Source organism: Zootoca vivipara, chromosome 4, assembly GCF_965207765.1.
Source record: "Zootoca vivipara chromosome 4, rZooViv2.hap1.1, whole genome shotgun sequence".
Classification (NCBI taxonomy): domain Eukaryota; kingdom Metazoa; phylum Chordata; class Lepidosauria; order Squamata; family Lacertidae; genus Zootoca; species Zootoca vivipara.
In genome coordinates this window covers 90730619-90750586 of record NC_142587.1, presented here as the reverse complement: position 1 = coordinate 90750586, position 19968 = coordinate 90730619, and the positions used below count along the sequence as shown (strand labels likewise).

The following is a 19968-nucleotide window of genomic DNA, read 5'->3' as shown; positions in this document are numbered from 1 at the left end:
TGCTTCCCTGCTCTTGACCCTCTCTCCCATGCCCCACTCTTTCACTTTGGTGCAGCTCTTAAAAGGCATCACCACCAGCAATCGAGGCACACAAGCCGGTGTGGCTGTCAGTCTCTTCCCCTGTGCTCTAGAAGTCCCTGGTGCTTCTGGAAAGCTGGTGGTGACTGCAGAGATAGATCTGCCCCAATCAGCTACTTAAACCCCCCTCCCTATAGTAGTTCATGCAGCAGAAAGGGATTTATTTTAGCAACCCCGCCCCGCTTGCTTTTCAGAGCCGCTCATGAATTTATTGTTTATCCTTTAGGCTGGTTTGCCATGTTCTAATTATCCAATTCAAGCGATGTAGCAGGAGTTGATGTTAACTTTGAAGGATGATCCTGTAATTTGCACATTTGAATATGTTCTCCAAGGGTGGCCAGAACGCTGAGGCTCTCAACTTGCTTGGGGAGGCATGTGATAATCTCAGGAACACACAAATGTGAAGCAACAAATCCGTTATTTAAACTGCATAGCCACGAACTAGCTTTGGACTTATCGAAAGCTTATCGAAAGCTTCCAGAAAAGCGTACAGGATACTATGAAACGTAACCAGTGGCCCGGTCATATTAGGGACAAATGAAACTGTCTTATAACCAAATCAGACCATTGGTCCACCCTATGCAAGGATTATACAATATAATAAACTTTCTTCACTGCCTCTATTGCATCTGCAGAAAACATCAGCAGGAGACTCTTTCAGGTGGTTCGTGATTTTACAGAACCACCTGCACCACCGGGGCCTGATAAGGCCCCCAGATCTCCTGCAATGGTTTTGCAAACTTTTTTGCATATAAGGTCGCTCAGATTCGAAAAGAGGTAGACTCCACCGTGGGAGCAGGGCCGGGGCGGGAGAGTGCTAGAGTCTTAGATGTAACTCTGGTCTGATCTAGCAAGGCCATTCTCGTATACACGGGCCTGCAGTGGACTTCACTAAAACCTGATGGAGGACTTGGGTCTCTTCCACTTCCCATTAGGATTCGTGAGAGGTAGCAAGACAGCTTGGGCCAAAATAACTGCCACAGCGACAGGAGGAGGGTTTCCCTTTATTTCAGAATCACGTACAAAACTGAGAACCATAAAACGAAGCAAGCCACATGCAGAATAAAAAGGCATCATTAAAAATCAATGTCAGGTGAACACTGACATTCAGGAGAGGTCGTGCACCAGGTTCGTCTTCTTTGCTATACAAAGAACAGATGGAGAGATTCCCTTTTTCAAAAAAGAATAAAAATCACAGTGCAATCATATTGCAAATGTAGTACAAATCGCATCTTCTACTTACTCATTTCTTCATTTCCCCCGTAAGGCACAGTAATTTAAAACACAAAATAAAATTAGAGGTAAAAAAGTATTTCCGGCAGAGGGCAAGTACAGAAAGATTGTCCAATTCAGAGGAGAAAATGATGGGAAATAATGTGTCAAACGTCTTCAGCTATTGCATATTGCACTTATTGGAGATTGTAAACCTCAGACTTGTTCTTCTTTGTATCCTATCTTTCCTCGATGGCGAGATACAGGGAATCATCCCATTTTACCCAAAACAACTTGGTTAAAGTAAGGGTAAGCGAGAGATGGGAATCTCTCCTGATATTAAATTCCTATAATCTCTGACCATTGACCATACTGGCTAGGGCTGATAGAAGTCGAACAATATCTGGAGGGCCAATCCAGGGGCTAAAAGTTAGGCTCCATTCAAACCATGATTTAATCTTCCAAACATACCACTAAGTAATCATTCTGGATGTCTGCTTTCCATTTCCCATGTGCTCAGCACTTCTCGTTCATGATATAGTGGCTTCCAAAGGTAGAGCACTTTAATAGCAGTTCTCCCCCATCCCCCGGGCGCCGCCATCATGCCAAACCATGGGTTTGCAAGCCTGCTCTAAACCATTGTTCCCAATCCTTGCTATCCAGCCAAGCACACAAAACGGCTGCTGAGTTTTAGTGATAAATGCAAAATTGAGACAGTGGTTCACAAAGGCCACCAATCAAACTTCGCGACTGATCAGCTACTTGAATCCCACCTGGTCTCTTGGGTCTAGTTTTGCCCAAGCTGGTGCCCTCCAGATATTTTGCACTACAACACCCAGCTGGCATGATCCATGACCAGGGATGATGGGAATTGTAGTCCAAAACATCTGGAAGGCACCAGCTTGCAATGGCCCTCATTTAGCATCCTTTGAGGGATGCAAGCTCTATTTCAACTCCCCACGCCTGAATGTTTTTCATTAAAGCTCATTTTCTTAAGCTGCCAAAGCAAACTGCCTTGAAGCACACTGTGATTTGTTAATTTTTTTTTTTTTGAGGACGGACACCATTGCTTCCTGGGAAGGTATTGGGCGAAAAGTACCGGGGCTACATTTTGGGGATAGGCATGGCGGCCACGGCGATGCTCTCTATCGCACATTCGTCAGTGCCTCTACGGATCCTGAAATAACCCCGCTCGCCCCAGCTCTCTCCCCAGCTGTTCTTCACTATCCAGAACTTCTCGCCGGTGGCTGGGTCGCTGCCGTAGCCGACGAGCAAGACCGCATGGTTGGTCAGCTCGAAAGGGTTGAAAGGATCCATCAGGCCCGTGTGGTGGTAGATCCCCCCTTGGTAATGCAGGAAGTCACTGTACACTTCAAAGGCAACAGCCATAGGCCCGTGTGCAAGAAGTTCAAGTTCCATCAGCGCTTCATTGCACCCTCCGTAAAAGCCGCCGACATAGTGGTAGTTGGTGGCATAGTAGTGGTAGCATTTGCTCTTAAAAGTGCAGGGCGAATCTCTGGCTGTGTAAGGGAAACAGTCCTCCTCAACCACACCAAAATCCTGAGCGTATTTGCCAGCAATGAGGTACGGAAATCCTCCATCGCAGCCTGAAAGAAACAAGGAAATAACCCAGATGGTTAATCACACAATTTGAAGTCGAGGGGCGGGGGGGGGGGGGTCTCCTTCATGCAACGAGCACTTATCCATCTTTTCATCTTGTCCCCTCCTTCCCATTCCAAAGGGGCTGTAGTCTTGGGAAGATTTAGGAACACAGGAGCATTGCCAACCAAGCTTTGAGAATATGTGTTTGCTAGGGCTGGGCGATCTCTGGTTTTCAACATTGCGGTATATCGCCAGTTAAAGAGAGAGACTTTCTGTTCTGCATCCAGCACTGGCTTTTCCACCTGCCTGGCCCCACCCAGCCTTTCCCAGACTATGACTTTGAAAACAGCAGCAGCAACAGCAGCAGCTGGGAAGAGAGGAGTTCAGGGATATTTTTCTTAAAATAGTTTTATAAGTTGCGCTTCTTTGTGTCTCAACTTGATCCTTTTACATGATTTTGTCTGTTTTGTGGTATTTTATGCATTGTGATTTGCTGTTACTTTTATTGATTATAGATTGTGGCTGAACTATTTAATATTATTTGCTGGTGTTTAATTTCACTGTTTACTATTAGATTCTGATGGACTGTTGAATGTTGCTTTGATTGATATAAGTTGTTTATTTTAAAGTTATTGTGATTTTTATATTGGATCAGATTGTTACTACAGTCATACCTCGGTTTAAGTATGCCTCGGTTTGAGTATTTTCAGTTTAAGTACTCTGCGGACCTGTCTGGAACAGATTAATCCACTTTCCATTACTTTCAATGGGAAAGTTCGCTTCAGGTTAAGTACGCTTCAGTTTAAGTACAGACTTCTGGAACCAATTGTGTTTGTAAACCGAGGTACCACTGTGTTAATGTTTGATGTTTTATTATGTTTTTATGTCTTGGAAGGCGCCCAGAGTGGCTTGGGCAACCCAGTCAGATAGGCGGGGTATAAATGAAATATTCTTATTCTTACTATTATTACCGGTAAACACCACAATATACTGATGTATCACAATGTCTGAAGTAAGGATGGAACTATGCAGAGACATCGGTTGGCTTCACAATTTCCCTCACATTGAGATTTCTGCATAGCACGCACACACACACATGATGATTTACAATACTTTGCTAGGTAAAAAATTACAAAACCAATATCATGATATGGACTTCAAACCGGTTTTGGATGATATATCAATATACCTCCCAGCCTTACTGTTCGCTCCAATTTCCATGCACTGTTCTCATCGCTCATTCTCCTGCCCCCCCACCCCACTGCAAGCTCCTTGCCCAAATAACTCAAAGCTGCCATGCCATAGTTGGGCACTGCCCGGTTTATGCCCTTCATTTCTAGAAGCCAACAGTGTGCAAATCTCTTATCCTGCAAATACGCACAAATATCCTAAGGGATATAAGGGAGGCAGCGGTTTCCATCCCACTCTGGGTTCGTCACAATCAGTGCTATCTCCATTCTGCTGCAGTTCAGCTTCTGCCAAAACCTCTGGCTGAAATGGATGCAATTCATTTCTATGCCTGTGCTGGCTTTTGGCAGCAGCTCTCTAGGGTTTTAGAGCAGGCAACATTCCTAGTCCTACCTGGAGATGCCAGGGATCGAACTTTCTGCATGCAAGGGAGCTGCTCTACCGCTGAGCTACAACCCTTCCCCTGAGCCACAGAGGGGAGAAGTCCCACAGAGCGCCTGCTGCTGGGTTAGATGGTGAGGAAGATGTTCTTCAGCACAAATGGGGAAAGCCAATATTGCTAGGCTTACAGTGAAAGGATACAGTGCTGCCATGTCGTTTACCTTGAGAGTACTGGCTGCAGGATACAACCTGCTGGGGACTGAGCATCGGAGTCTGCGAATTGTTGGTGAGGATACGAATCCTGGATTCAAGCATGCCCATGGAAGCAAAGGCATAGCAACTGCCGCAGGATGCTGAGGAGAACGAGAGAGCCAGTTAGAGCCAAGTCTTTCAACCTCATATTCCCAGGACTCCACAATGATATCACTCAGTTCAGCTGACAACGGACGGGACACCATCATTTAATTTCTCACACATCCCAGAGATGAAGGGGATCCATCACCTCCACCCTAGCCTAAATGGACCAATGGACCTCAATCAGGGAGCGGGGAACTTCTGCAGCCAGAGGGCCACGTTCCCTCTTGGGCAAGCTTCTGGGGGCCACATGCTAGCGGGGCCAGAGGCAAAAAGAAGGTGGAGCCCAAAAAGTCACATCTGCACAGCAGGCCAGTTCTACAAAAAACCAACAACCAAAAACCAACCCCAACTCTCTATCCTCCATTCAAGGAAGCAAAAAGGCATTTACAGAGTTTGTGGACATGTTTTGGCGTTTTGTTTTTTCTATTCCCCCCCCCTGTATTTATTTAGAAAAGGAACAGCTTTCTACACTTCTTAGTGAGTGCTGATCTTACGCTACTTGAGGTACCTGTTAGGACCATTCATATGCTGATGAAGAATTACTATTGAAAGTTTGTCATCCAGAAAAACTGAACCACGTGTCTGGATCATCCCTCATCGCATGGGTACAGGATTGTGACTGCTGAAAGGCTTGTTTGCCTCTTTCAGTACTGTGAGGGACAAGGGATATCGGGAGGTCCCTCCCATCTTGAGGTCCAGCCCATCGCCAAGCGCAGGGGAAAGCAGGGAGAGTTCCGACTCAAGTGGAGAAGCAGGAAGTGGTGTCCGAGGCTCAGTCAAGGTAGCGGAGCCACCGCCCAAGGTGGGACAGGAAGGGGGAAGCAAGGGGGGTAGGCCGATTCCCCCAACTCCAGAATTGCGCAGGAAGCGTCGGGGGAAGAGGCTGGGTCTCCCCAAGTTGTTATGTTGGAGAAAGACGCGCCAAACCCCATTCGGTGGTTCTGACTCAAGCGGATAAGATGTGTCCCTGTAAATAGCACTGCCTTTAGCACTGTAAATACGCAGCACCAATAAAAAGATAAAATGCAGAGCTGTGTGGAGTCGTTACTCTGAAGTAGCCCACCTAGGCCACTGTGACAGCAACCTCCGAATCTTTTTTTGGGCTACTTTGGAATTGCCGGGATGAGCGCGCAAGAAGCGGAGAAATGGCGGCAGCTCGCGGAGCAAGCCCAGCAAGGGCTACAGCAACTGGCGGTGCAGGCACAGGGAGAATTAAAAGCGGCCAAAGAGGAAACGTGGAAAAGCCAGGAGGAGAGGCAGAATCTCCTTGACCAGGTGAGATCGCTACAGGAGAAAGAGCAGCAGTTAAGAACGCTAGCAGTGGAGCTCCAAAACAAGTTGGATGCAGAGAAAAACAAGGGCGGCGGGGGGGGGCAACTCCAAGTACTGCCGGGAAGGAGAGCGGGGACCCTAGTAAGCAAGTTCAAAGGAGACCCGAGGGAATATCAGGGCTTTGAGATTGAGATATTGTATGCCCTTGAGCTGCACAATGATGAGTTCCCTGATGATGCACACAGAGTAGCGTTTATAGTGGAACATCTTACCGGAGCAGCAAGGGAGTGGCTTAGACCGTTAATCGCGGCAAAAAACCCTTGCATGAAGAATGTCAAACTATTTTTAGAAGCTTTAAAAGTAATGTATGCGTCTGATAGCCATATGGACCATACCAAAGAGGAACTTCATAATTTACGCCAGGGAAAAATGACAGTTCGCGAATATTGGGCTAAATTCACCATGCTGGTGCACAAGCTGGGGTGGGAGCTTCACTCGCCTCCGATGGAAGCTGCGTTCTATTTGGGATTGCATGCTGATGTGAAGGATGAGCTCTCGAGAGGTCCGAAGCCCAACAATATGGATGAGTTGAGTAAAGCAGCTCTGGCGGTGGGGGTGAGGCAGGAATCTCGGTGGAATGACAAGCAGACAACGCGCACAACACAGCCTTGGTTCCCACGGTCGCAGGAGAAGCCACTCCCCCAACAGCCATCCCAGGCCACGCCTGGGGCCGGGGCAGACCAGGAACCCATGCAAATTGATAGCGCACGCGCGGGGGCTTTTCAAACCCCAGCGGCGCCAAGACGCAAGGAGGGAAGGGGCGGGAACTGCTTCCTCTGCAACTCCCCTCTTCACCTCGTCAGAAACTGCCCCCACCGCAGGGAATGGCAAGGAAAGGCGGGAACGGTTGTGCCCTCCCTCACTGACGCAGCACCACAGCAGGGAAACGAGACAGCCTGGCTGCAGGAGACAAAGGGCAGCAGCCAGGCGCAATCGGCAGACAACAGCCCCAGCCCACCCACCCGCACAGCGAGGAGCAGCACCAGCCCCCCCCAGAGCAGGGGTGGTTCTAGAAGTGATGCTAATGCTCCCAAATGGGTACCCCCTGACGGTCTTAGCCTTAATCGACTCGGGGGCCTCGGCGAATTTTTTTTCAAGAAACTTTGCAGAAGCGCACCAGATCCAACTTCTGCAGCTGGACTTTCCCCTCCACGTCTCCACCATTGACAGCAGGGAGTTGCTGGGAGGGGCCATCACCCATCAGACCCCCCCCCCCATGAGAATGACGGTGGGACGGCACTCAGAGACACTGGCATTCAACGTCACCACCATCTCAGACCCCCCCCCCATCGTATTGGGCATGAGCTGGCTGGCGCGCCATGACCCCTCCATCAGTTGGCACCAGAGGTGCATCACGTTTGGATCGGACTTTTGTCTGGAACATTGCATGCAGCGCCAACCAGGGGAGGGGCCACCGATAGCCACGGTGGCCACCATGCACGTCAAGGGGGGAGAGGCGATACCCAAACCATATTGGGACCTGCAGGAGGTCTTTAGCGAAGCGGAGTCCGACCACCTACCCCCGCACAGGTCCTTTGACTGTCAGATCAACCTGGTGCCAGGGGCCACGCTACCCCCAGCCAAGCTGTACTCCAAGTTAGACCAGGAACTGGAGGATCTGCGGGCGTTTATCGACAAGAACCTCAAGAGGGGGTTCATCAGAGAAAGCAAGGCAGCAGGGGGCAGCCCGGTCTTCTGGGTGGACAAGAAAGACACGCAACAGCGCCGTCTGGTGGTGGACTTTAGGCGCCTGAACAGCATGACGGAACCGGTGGCTTTCCCAATGCCCAGAGTGGACGATCTGCTGACAGCGGCACGCAGGGGCAAGATCTTCACCAAGCTCGACCTGAGGGGGGCGTACAACTTGATCAGGATCAGGGAAGGCGATGAGTGGAAGACCACGATGTTCACGCCTCTGGGCTCTTTTGAATATCTGGTGATGCCCTTCGGTTTGCAAGGGGGCTCAGCATGCTTCCAGGCCTTCATGCATCACGTACTGGGGTCCCTCCTCTTCAAGAACTGCTTGGTCTTTTTAGATGACATCCTTATTTACTCCAATGACCCAGTGCAGCATGTGAAGGATGTCAGGGAGGTGTTGCAGCGCCTGAAAGAACACCACCTGTATGTGAAGCTGGAGAAGTGCAAGTTTCACACCAAGGAGGTGGACTTCCTGAGCTACAAGCTGTCAGACAAGGGGCTAGCGATGGACAAGGACAAGGTGCAGGCCATCCTGGACTGGCACAGCCCCAGGACGCGCAAAGATGCCCAACGCCTACTAGGCTTCGCCAACTTCTACAGGAAGTTCATCAAGAACTTCTCTCGCGTTACGGCTCCCATCACTGACTGCCTGAGAGGCAAGCAGAAGTTCAGGTGGACACCGGAGGCGCAAGCAGCGTTCGAAGGCCTCAAGAGGGTGTTCGCCTCAGACCAGAACCTGTTCCACATGGTACAGGACGCGCCCCTACGCGTCGAGACTGATGCTTCGGACCGAGTGGTGGGCGCCATTTTGCTGCAACTGGATGCCAACAGAGAGTGGAGACCCTGCGCCTTTTTCTCCAGAAAACTGACTCAGCCAGAGCGCAACTACACGGTGTTTGATAAAGAACTTTTGGCGATCCATTCTGCGTTTCGGCACTGGAGACACTTCCTGGTGGGCACCAAGCACCTCATTCAGGTGTGCACGGACCACAAGAACCTGGAGTTCTGGAGAACGGCCAGGGTGCTCAACCAGCGGCAGATACGGTGGGCAGAGTTCTTCTCGCACTTCAACTTCTCCATCCACTACATACCGGGAGAGCAGAATGTCAGGGCGGATGCCCTCTCCCGCAAGCCGGAGTACATGGAGGAGGAGTTGCCGCCAGCACCCCGACACGTGTTTCCCCCGTCGGCATGGTCCTGCGGAGCAGCAGTGGTGAGCGAGGCAGAACTCACAGCACTGACGGCAGCAGATGAGTTCGCTACCCGCATCTTCAGAGATCTGCGAGGGGGGAGGGAGCAAGCAAAAGACTTTGCAGAACGCAAGGGGTTGCTTTTTTACAGGGGAGCCTTGTACCTGCCCACCACCCAGCTCAGAGGTAAGGTCCTCAAGCAGATGCACGACAACCCAACGGCGGGTCATTTTGGAAGGGACAAGACCACACACTTAGTCATGAGACACTTCTGGTGGCCAGGGGTGCGGGAGGATGTTCGGGACTATGTAAGGGGCTGTGACACCTGCCAGCGAGCAAAGGTAGTCAGAGCAGCACCAGCTGGGTTACTGGAGCCCTTAGCCACACCGCACAGGCCGTGGGAAGTAGTGTCCATGGACTTCATCACCGACCTGCCTTCTTCCAGGGGCAAGACCGCAGTGTTGGTGGTGGTGGACCTCATGTCCAAAATGTGCCATTTTATACCGTGTGCCAGGGCGGTCTCTGCAGAAGAGACGGCCAAACTGTTCGTTGACCACGTCTTCAGACTGCATGGATTACCCTTAAGGGTTATTTCGGACCGAGGCCGCCAATTTGTTTCCCGGTTCTGGCGGCGGCTCAAGAACCTCCTGTAGGTGGAGGTCAGCTTGTCGACGGCTCGGCACCCGCAGACCAATGGACAGGCGGAGAGGGTCAACGCCATTTTGCAGCAGTACCTGAGATGCTACGTCAGCCAGAGGCAAACGGACTGGGTGGATCGCCTGCCACTGGCAGAATTTGCCTACAACAATGCAGTGCACGTCTCCACAGGGGTGTCGCCCTTTAAGGCCAACTACGGGCGCGACCTCAGATCTTTCCCAGAGAGGGAGGGGGAGGAGGAGGAGGAGGGCCCACAGGCAGAGGATTGGGCAGAGTAACTGGAGACGGTGCACCAGCAACTCAGAGAAAACTTGGAGAGGGCCAAGGAAGCGTACAAGAAGGGGGCAGATCGCCACAGGCGACAGGGGGAGGTCATCAGGGTGGGGGACAAGGTGTGGTTGTCCTCTGAGGGCCTTCCCACCAGAGGGCGGTGCAAAAAGTTGGCGCCCAGAAGGTTGGGCCCCTTCACGGTCACGCAACAGGTCAACCCGGTAGCCTTCAGGCTGGACCTGCCGGGAGACATGAGGGTGCACCCAGTGTTTCATAGATCGCTGCTGTCGCCGTACAGGGAAAGCAGCCGGTTCCAGGGCAGCGAACAGCCCCCCGAGGGAGGGGGGGAGAGGGGAGGCAGGGAGCAACTCAATGAAGCCACGGCCATCCTTGATTCACGAAGAGGGGTGAGGGGCCTGGAGTACCTCATGGCGTGGGAGGATGCCCCGCCGTCCCAGAATGAATGGGTACCAGCCACGGAAATACAGGAGGAATTCTTAGTGGAAGAATTCCACGCCCTCTTCCCCCACAGCCCCAAGCCCTGTCACATGGAAAGGGATGGAGAGGGGGAGGGGCCGGAAGAAGAGGTCGCAGAGAGCAGTTTGCCATGGAGGTGGGAAGCGGAGTTTGAGGATCCTGAGGACGAGGTCTGGGTTTCTCCGAGGTCCACCACGTCAAAGGCAGGGGAGGACTGGCAGCATATTTTTACTCCCACCAGCTCTGATGCCATGGAATTTTTGGGCTTTCCGTCTTCTCAGGGGGAAGGAGGAAGCTCGCTGGATTGGGGGGAGGTGTTCACACCCACGGGCTCCGACAGCACAGACTTTTTAGGTTTTCAGTCGCCCCCGGCACCCTCGGAAACCCTCGGGAGGGGAAAGGGAGGGCTTGGGAGGGGGGTGGATGTGAGGGACAAGGGATATCGGGAGGTCCCTCCCATCTTGAGGTCCAGCCCATCGCCAAGCGCAGGGGAAAGCAGGGAGAGTTCCGACTCAAGTGGAGAAGCAGGAAGTGGTGTCCGAGGCTCAGTCAAGGTAGCGGAGCCACCGCCCAAGGTGGGACAGGAAGGGGGAAGCAAGGGGGGCAGGCCGATTCCCCCAACTCCAGAATTGCGCAGGAAGCGTCGGGGGAAGAGGCTGGGTCTCCCCAAGTTGTTATGTTGGAGAAAGACGCGCCAAACCCCATTCGGTGGTTCTGACTCAAGCGGATAAGATGTGTCCCTGTAAATAGCACTGCCTTTAGCACTGTAAATACGCAGCACCAATAAAAAGATAAAATGCAGAGCTGTGTGGAGTCGTTACTCTGAAGTAGCCCACCTAGGCCACTGTGACAAGTACTGATGGACTATATTGTCTAATTTTATTCCTGCATCAGTGAGAGACTTTTATTTTCTGTGATTCAATTACATATTCTCTGTTAAGAACTCCTGTGCTTGGAGCTTCTATTATGGCATGATTACAGGACTGGGTCCATTGAAAGGCCTGTTTGGCCTCAAGTGATATTGACTGACTACCTTCTTCATTTTGTTCATGCAATATTGATTTATTTTGTATCTCTATCATATGTTGTCTGTTTAAGAATTGAAATAATACAGGTTATATATGTTTTGTTAGAACACTATTAGCCACGTGTTGCCTGTTTTTGCTTAAAGTTTATCTGTTTTTGCAACACAAGGAATGCTAAATAAAAAAATTCCTTCAGTAGCACTTGCTAGGGCTTGCTGATCAGAAGGTCGGCGGTTCGAATCCCTGTGACGGGGTGAGCTCCCGTTGCTTGGTCCCAGCTCCTGCCAACCTAGCAGTTCGAAAGCACGTCAAAATGCAAGTAGATAAATAGGAACCGCTACAGCGGAAAGGTAAACGGCGTTTCCATGTGCTGCTCTGGTTTGCCAGAAGCGGCTTAGTCATGCTGGCCACATGACCTGGAAGCTATTCGCCGGCTCCGTCGGCCAATAATGCGAGATGAGCGCGCAACCCCAGAGTCGGTCACGACTGGACCTAATGGTCGGGGGTCCCTTTACCTTTACCTTTTACCTGCTGCATTACAGAACTGTGGCTTTCTGCCCGATATACAATCATAAAGACAACAGCGGCAACACGTGGACCGATGAAAAATGAGGGCATAAATGTATATCTTTATAAGTTGCAGCGAAGCGATATTCAAGAGTACAGTCCATATAGTATCAAAATAAAATTCATCCAGTGATATAATTTGAATGCTTAGCGATATCTGTCAATGCAAATAATAGCAAATCATAGACACTGATCCGGATAATGACACTGTTTCGACGTGGTCTTCCTCAGTGTTCAACTACAAAAATATATATATTTCTATTATACATTTATGCCCTCATTTTTCATGGGTCCACGTGTTGCCGCTGTTGTCTTTAGTCTGGAGTTCGCAACACAAGGGGTTAGTTGATTTAGCAATATACAAGCATGTCATGCTAAATTTCATGCACACCAGTGGGTGTGGTGTGGCACAAAATTGAACACTGGATAATGTCGTTACTCCCTCATCCTTCCCACATAGGTGCACTTGTGTTCCAGCAAGATTCCCACATGAAAATAGCAGGAAAGAACTGCATGCTGTTATACCCTCAAATTTCCTGGGTTAAAAGGGCTGCAAATTTCCTGGGTTAAAAGGGCTGCAAACACGTAAATGAGCACTAAACACACACAATATTCCATTAGTTTTACAACGGCTTTGACATTGTAAAATATAATGCAGAAATAAATGGAAAATGAACTGCCGTGTGAATGCAGGTCAAGTTGCAAGAGCCCATCTTGCAGAAACACACAAACCTTCAACAGGGGATTTTTCCTCATTAGCAGCAAGATAAATTAGTTATTCAGGACGGTGGCACATTCATTTACCAACTAGGCAATATTGACAGTTAGGAGTATAAACAACAACAACAGCAAGAGTTAGCAGCGGCAACCTTAAGTTAATTTTCTAAAAGCACCGGTTTTCGCCGTTCCCCACAAATTAAATCGCAACCCGGTTTAAATTGCATTAGAGGCCACTCACTCTGCAGCCAAATAAAAATCACTAAAAGCCATTAAAGACTCGTTAAAAGGCAGAAAGAACTCTTTTGGAAACTGATGGTTCAGGAAGTCTATTCTCTTTCTAACCAGTTTCACGGTCAGCAGATCCTCCAGGCCTGAATATCCATTTAGGGGAAGCAGTTTCCAAAAGCAACACAGCCAACCGTTCCCAAGTATTGTCTGGCTCTGACTGCAAGTTCTGCTCATAGAAGGGATTGCAGGGATGAAAAGAAGCATGCTCTGGCCTCTGTGAGGGGATCTTGTGGCCAATGAGAGGCTGCAACCACAAACTTGACATGAGTCAACAATGTGAAGCAGCAGCTAAAAAAGCCAATGCAATTCTGGGCTGCATCCATAGGAGAATAGCATCTAGATCAAGGGAAGTAATAGTACCACTGTATTCTGCTCTGGTCAGACCTCACCTGGAGTACTGTGTCCAGTTCTGGGCACCACAGTTCAAGAAGGATACTTGGGAAAGATGTTGGGAAAGATTGAGGGCACAAGGAGAAGGGGACGACAGAGGACGAGATGGTTGGATAGTGTTCTCAAAGCCACCAACATGAGTCTGACCAAACTGCGGGAGGCAGTGCAAGACAGGAGTGCCTGGCGTGCTATGGTCCATGGGGTCACGAAGAGTCAGACACGACTAAACGACTAAACAACAAGAAGTTAAAAGTAGAAGCTTATTTACAATCATAAGGAATATGAAAGTAAAAAGAAAGGTAGATAGGGGGAATGGGAAATGCAGATGAAATTATGAGTGGAAGTTAGAAAGTCAGTTTGGAGGGTTGGGGGGAACTCGACGACTCGAAAGAGTCAAAATATAGGTGATGATTGTTGTTGTTTAGTCGTTTAGTCGTGTCCGACTCTTCGTGACCCCATGGACCATAGCACGCCAGGCACTCCTGTCTTGCACTGCCTCCCGTAGTTTGGTCAAACTCATGTTCGTAGCTTCGAGAACACTGTCCAACCATCTTGTCCTCTGTCGTCCCCTTCTCCTAGTGCCCTCAATCTTTCCCAACATCAGGGTCTTTTCCAAGGATTCTTCTCTTCTCATGAGGTGGCCAAAGTATTGGAGCCTCAGCTTCACGATCTGTCCTTCCAGGGAGCACCCAGGGCTGATTTCCTTAAGAATGGATAGGTTTGATCTTCTAGCAGTCCATGGGACTCTCAAGAGTCTCCTCCAGCACCATAATTCAAAAGCATCAATTCTTCGGCGATCAGCCTTCTTTATGGTCCAGCTCTCACTTCCATACATCACTACTGGGAAAACCATAGCTTTAACTATACGGACCTTTGTCGGCAAGGTGATGTCTCTGCTTTTTAAGATGCTGTCTAGGTTTGTCATTGCTTTTCTCCCAAGAAGCAGGCGTCTTTTAATTTCGTGACTGCTGTCACCATCTGCAGTGATCAAGGAGCCCAAGAAAGTAAAATCTCTCACTGCCTCCATTTCTTCCCCTTCTATTTGCCAGGAGGTGATGGGACCAGTGGCCATGATCTTGGTTTTTTTGATGTTGAGCTTCAGACCATATTTTGCGCTCTCCTCTTTCACCCTCATTAAAAGGTTCTTTAATTCCTCCTCGCTTTCTGCCATCAAGGTTGTGTCATCTGCATATCTGAGGTTGTTGATATTTCTTCCGGCAATCTTAATTCCTGCTTGGGATTCATCTAGTCCAGCCTTTCGCATGATGAATTCTGCATATAAGTTAAATAAGCAGGGAGACAATATACAACCTTGTCGTACTCCTTTCCCAATTTTGAACCACTCAGTTGTTCCATATCCAGTTCTAACTGTAGCTTCTTGTCCCACATAGAGATTTCTCAGGAGACAGATGAGGTGATCAGGCACTCCCATTTCTTTAAGAACTTGCCATAGTTTGCTGTGGTCGACACAGTCAAAGGCTTTTGCATAGTCAATGAAGCAGAAGTAGACGTTTTTCTGGAACTCTCTAGCTTTCTCCATAATCCAGCGCATGTTTGCTATTTGGTCTCTGGTTCCTCTGCCCTTTCGAAATCCAGCTTGCACTTCTGGGAGTTCTCGGTCCACATACTGCCTAAGCCTGCCTTGTAGAATTTTAAGCATAACCTTGCTAGCGTGTGAAATGAGCGCAATTGTGCGGTAGTTGGAGCATTCTTTGGCACTGCCCTTCTTTGGAATTGGGATGTAGACTGATCTTCTCCAATCCTCTGGCCATTGCTGAGTTTTCCAAACTTGCTGGCATATTGGGTGTAGCACCTTAACAGCATCATCTTTTAAAATTTTAAATAGTTCAGCTGGAATATCATCACTTCCACTGGCTTTGTTATTAGCAGTGCTTTCTAAGGCCCATTTGACTTCACTCTCCAAGATGTCTGGCTCAAGGTCAGCAACCACACTACCTGGGGTGTACGAGATCCCCTTCATGGATCAATGCCTTGTCGTGGCGAAGGGGCTTGAATAACTCAGAGAAGCTATGAGCTATCCCATGCAGGGCCACCCAAGATGGACAGGTCATAGTGGAGAGTTTTGACTAAACGTGATCCACCTGGAGAAGGAACTGGCAAGCCACTCCAGTATCCCTGCCAAGAAAACTCCATGGACATAGGTGATGATAAGGAATGTAAAAACTGTACGGTGTTTTTTGAAAATGAAAATGCTAATAAATATTACTGTAAAAAACAAAAGAAAAAAATAGGACAGGTGGGTGGGATTGCCCTTCTGTCAATCATCTGACACCACAAAGATTACAAGTGATGCAACCCCAAGACTCATCTTCTGATGCACCGACAGCAAGCTGATCTTTGGGACACAAGTGCGCTTCCATGTCTCACTGATCAGCAGGTATTCAGTGCTCCAGAAAGTCCTTTTGGCTCAGCCACCCCCTTCCCCCGCCCATGCCTCATGTCATATGACATCAAGTAGAATTGTAGAGTTTGAAGGGACTCTGTGGGTCATCTAGTTCAACCCCCTGCAATGCAGGAACTCTGCCCACAGCCTTCCCTGGGCAGACTCGAACCACCAACCTTCTGGTTGAGAGCCAAGCACACTGACCAATTGCACATGGTTTGGCCAAAATGCAGTGGGAGAGGCAAGAAGGGAGGCCTGGATCAGAGTTTCCCCATCCCTGCTCTAAATAAGTGAGAAAGCAAGCAAAAAGGAGTCAGTGGGAATTCAGAGTTCGAGGTTTCCAGAAAGAAGCTGAAAGTTAATTCTTCCAGCACACAGTCTTGGGTTTCTTGTAGCAAAGAGGCACGTAACACTACTTCTCACTGCCCAGGAAAGTGATGTAATTCCCGTCCACACCCAGAAACCTACAGAACGCTTTTCCTCATCGTTTTCATTTCTATCACGTTCTTGGGCCTGCTTCGAGCACTTAGCTGAAGCGATTAGGCTCAAGCCAGCTGTATTTAGCCACCTTCAAGATGGAAGAAGGGAGGGATTTATGACATACCTATCCGGTGGTGTAATTATCATCACCAAAAAAACAAAACAAAAACACCTAGGACTAGGACTTTGATCAACAATAAGACTTGAAACTGGCGTAAGACAATTCAAGGGATCACTGGTTAAAAGCGGAATGATAATTTGCTGTCAGAAACAATTAGGAAAGTAATCTGTTAATGAGTTTCAGTTCCACTGTTACCAAGCATCCAATTATTAAGTTGAGTGAAAACCAGAAGCTGCCGGCATGTCAGACCGGGCCAATTCATAACCCAAGACCAGGCATCCCGAAACTTCGGCCCTCCAGATGTTTTGGACTACAATTCCCATCTTCCCCGACCACTGGTCCTGTTAGCTAGGGATCATGGGAGTTGTAGGCCAAAACATCTGGAGGGCCACGGTTTGGGGATGCCTGCCCAAGACTGAAACTGGGATGGGGGTGGGGTGGGGGACCCACAAGAGCAAACTCCAGCCTTCTGGCCTCAACCTGGAGGCTGTCGAAAACCCAAATGGGAGCAGAAAACACTTATGTTCCCCTCATCTGATCTATGGTCATGGCAAAGGCTGAGGCAGGGTTTCTGGGCGATGCAGCAGTCAAGTGGCTAATACACTTTATGATGTGAATGGGCTCAGCTCTTTAGTTATAATAATAATAATTTATTATTTATACCCCGCCCATCTGGCTGGGTTTCCCCAGCCACTCTGGGCGGCTTTCAACAGAAAAATAAAACACAGTAGTCTATTAAACATTAAAAGCCTCCCTGAACAGGGCTGCCTTCAGATGTCTTCTAAAAGTCTGGTAGTTGTTTTCCTCTTTGACATCTGTTGGGAGGGCGTTCCACAGGGCAGGCACCACCACCGAGAAGGCCCTCTACCTAGTTCCCTGCAACTTGGCTTCTCGCAATGAGGGAACTGCCAGAAGGCCCTCGGTGCTGGACCTCAGTGTCCGTGCAGAATGTTCTTCTCACGATGGATGACGGCACCTCACGTTGCAATGTCCCTGATTTGCACCCACCTCTCTCAAAAGAACCGGCTGCAGGGTGTGCACATCCAAGTTCTGTCTTTGACTTTTCTAGAACCCCTTGTTGATTATTTCAGCAACCAAAGGTATGAAAGGAACGTATCCTACCCTGGTTTCGCACGGGGCTGACATAGTTAACACCGTTCACGTTCCTCCAGTCCCAAGATTCAGGCAGGTTGGAAACTTGTTTCATTAGTTCAGCAGTCAGAGGAGCAGGTTTGGGCCTATAAAGAAATAAAACCATATAGACTTCATATTGGAATCCCTATTATTTGACAAAAGGAAGAATTGGAACACCATCCGAGAGCTGCAATGTCCATACAGAAGTCGGTCTCTTCCTAATGGAAAACTGGGAGGCGCTTTAAATAAACCTAAGCCGAACGACGAAAAAGTATTTGGGACTGTGGACCCGAAAAAAAAGATCTTTTCGAACCATCTCAGCTCCCGAGTCCGGCACCCCTTGAGGTACAGCATTATTAAGGGGAAGAGCACTTTGACAGCTGTCAAAAGCTGTCAAACTGTTAAAAGACCGGGTGGATTTATTGCATTGCTGTGAACAGTAAAAATTGATTGAAAACGTGGTAGAACTATTTAAATTGGAATTAAGAATGGATTTGTGATTGAGTTAAAGAACAAAGGGAAAGAACAGCCAAAATGGAGTCGATCGTCTGAGGAAGGAATTTTCCAGCACCCTTTGTTCCCTACCTCCTGTTTGTCTGCGGTTAAGAGAAGTATGAAAACAAAGTACTCTCGAGCCTTCCAGGAGGCTGTGCTGAACTATCTACAAACATGGGAGGACATTTACAAGGAACGGCAACATCCCAATTTACCATCAGTTGAGGTTGAAGTCCAAGTTCAGGACTTAGAGGATAATTTGGATTTGGAGACTGCTGAGTCTGAGACTGTGTGTGAGGAGAAACAACTTGATGAAAGTATTAAAGAGGACTTGGACTATAACAAATATGTTTGGGATGAAGCAAAGCATGGATTTCAAAAGGAAGAAAAACAAGCAGAGCAAGAAATTGAGAAGCAAAGGAATTTAAAGATCAATGGAATTGAAGATCCTGGAGGGGTTAAAATGTGGGGTGGTGTTTTTGTGGGATGGGAAGGACAGGGACGGGGGGGGGGCAAAGGCCTGGAGATGGATTTGGGAAAGAATGGGTGTGGGGTGAAAATTTTAGTTAAAAGGTTTTGTCTTGGCTTTTGAAAGACGGTTTTCGAAATCTTGGCTTGTTAACGGAAATGCTGATCCAATTGGGGGAAAAGACTTAGGGAGAGGAGATGGAGTGTAAAAAAGAAAGAAAAAAAAGCTGTGTTTTCTTGAGGGAGTTATAAGAATGGCCTAGGGAAGAATTTTTAGGTTGATGCAAATTTTTGTAAGTTAAGATAGGTGTTTAGGCAGAAAGCTGCCTACTCTCCTCTCCTTACTCTGAGATACTCAGTGGCAGGGGGTACTCAGAGGGGTGAGGAGGGGATTTAATGGAACCTTGGAAATGCTGTGCCCTACAGGTTCCTCTTGTGGCAGGAGGGGGCCTGTGGGAGGGCAGCATGGAAAAGGAGGAGGATTGAGTTAATATTATAAGAAAAGGATTTTAATTTGGAATAGAAAACCCGCCATAAGCAATTAGAGTTTGTTAGGAAAACCAGGAGGAAGAGTATCGAGGAAGTCACAATTACAATGTTAAGATAATAAGAATTGGGGAGTTAAAACTCTTCCCTATTGTTGTTATGTTTATATTTGTTTATGCATGTTTATGAAAGAGCTGGGGGAAACCAATCCTCAGAGCTCCTCCATTCCTGTCCTTTCAGTGGCAGGGGGGGGATGTGGGGGGAGGAGGGAGGGGGGAGGCCAAACCCAACTTACAAAGGACCCCTTTGATTCTTAAAGCTCACGGGTACCACTGGTGGCAGAGGTGGACCGGTGGGTGGAGGGAAAACTAAGGGACAGTTTTATATTGTATGTTTGTTTTGTTTGTATAAAATCAATAAAAATTATTATTATTAAAAAAAGAAAAGAAAGTCACCCGTGCTCGCAGCCACCCCTGCCTCTTATGGCAGAGAATCCCGTAGTTTAAACTATGTGCTGTGTGAAGAATGATTCTCATTCAAAGGTAGTACAGCTTTCCCGTGGAAGGACCACTGCCTTTGCACCCTGCTTGGGAAAGCAGTAGGAGCTGGAGACAGAGCTCTAAAACGCTCTCCTTTTCGCTCTCTATACATGCGAGCACACAGATGCTGTGGCGTTTGCCCGTTCTTTTGGAAATGTCTGTACAGGCAGAGAGAAAGGGTTAATAGGTAGACCAATAGAAAAGCCCAGAGGCAGAGCCTACCTGCTTTCAAAAGGCTTAGCGAGAGGTTTAGAACCAGGGGTCAGCAAACTTTTTCAACAGGGGGCCAGTCCACTGTCCCTCAGACCTTGTGGGGGGCCGGACTATATTTTGAAAAAAAAATATGAACGGATTCCTATGCCCCACAAATAACCCAGAGATGCATTCTACTCATGTAAAAACATGCCGA

At 48.5% G+C, this 19968-nt stretch overlaps 1 protein-coding gene and 1 long non-coding RNA gene across 2 annotated transcripts in view; one reads left to right on the top strand and one right to left on the bottom strand.

Moving 5' to 3' along the window:
• Positions 1-1063: 1063 nt before the first annotated feature.
• The window catches only part of CTSC (cathepsin C), a 32544-nt gene continuing 13639 nt past the window's right edge, over positions 1064-19968 (bottom strand). Inside the window, exons 5-7 of the mRNA XM_035116035.3 lie at positions 17560-17675; positions 4683-4814; positions 1064-2897 (exon numbers count right to left, since the gene is read on the bottom strand). Of these exons, the coding sequence (XP_034971926.2) occupies positions 2395-2897; positions 4683-4814; positions 17560-17675 (751 nt within the window). The 3' untranslated portion in view covers positions 1064-2394. The remainder of the gene's footprint in view (positions 2898-4682; positions 4815-17559; positions 17676-19968) is intronic.
• LOC148686043 (uncharacterized) lies at positions 13710-15655 on the top strand. The gene is made up of 2 exons (XR_015949734.1): positions 13710-13836; positions 15595-15655. It is a non-coding gene; the product is annotated as an uncharacterized LOC148686043 (long non-coding RNA).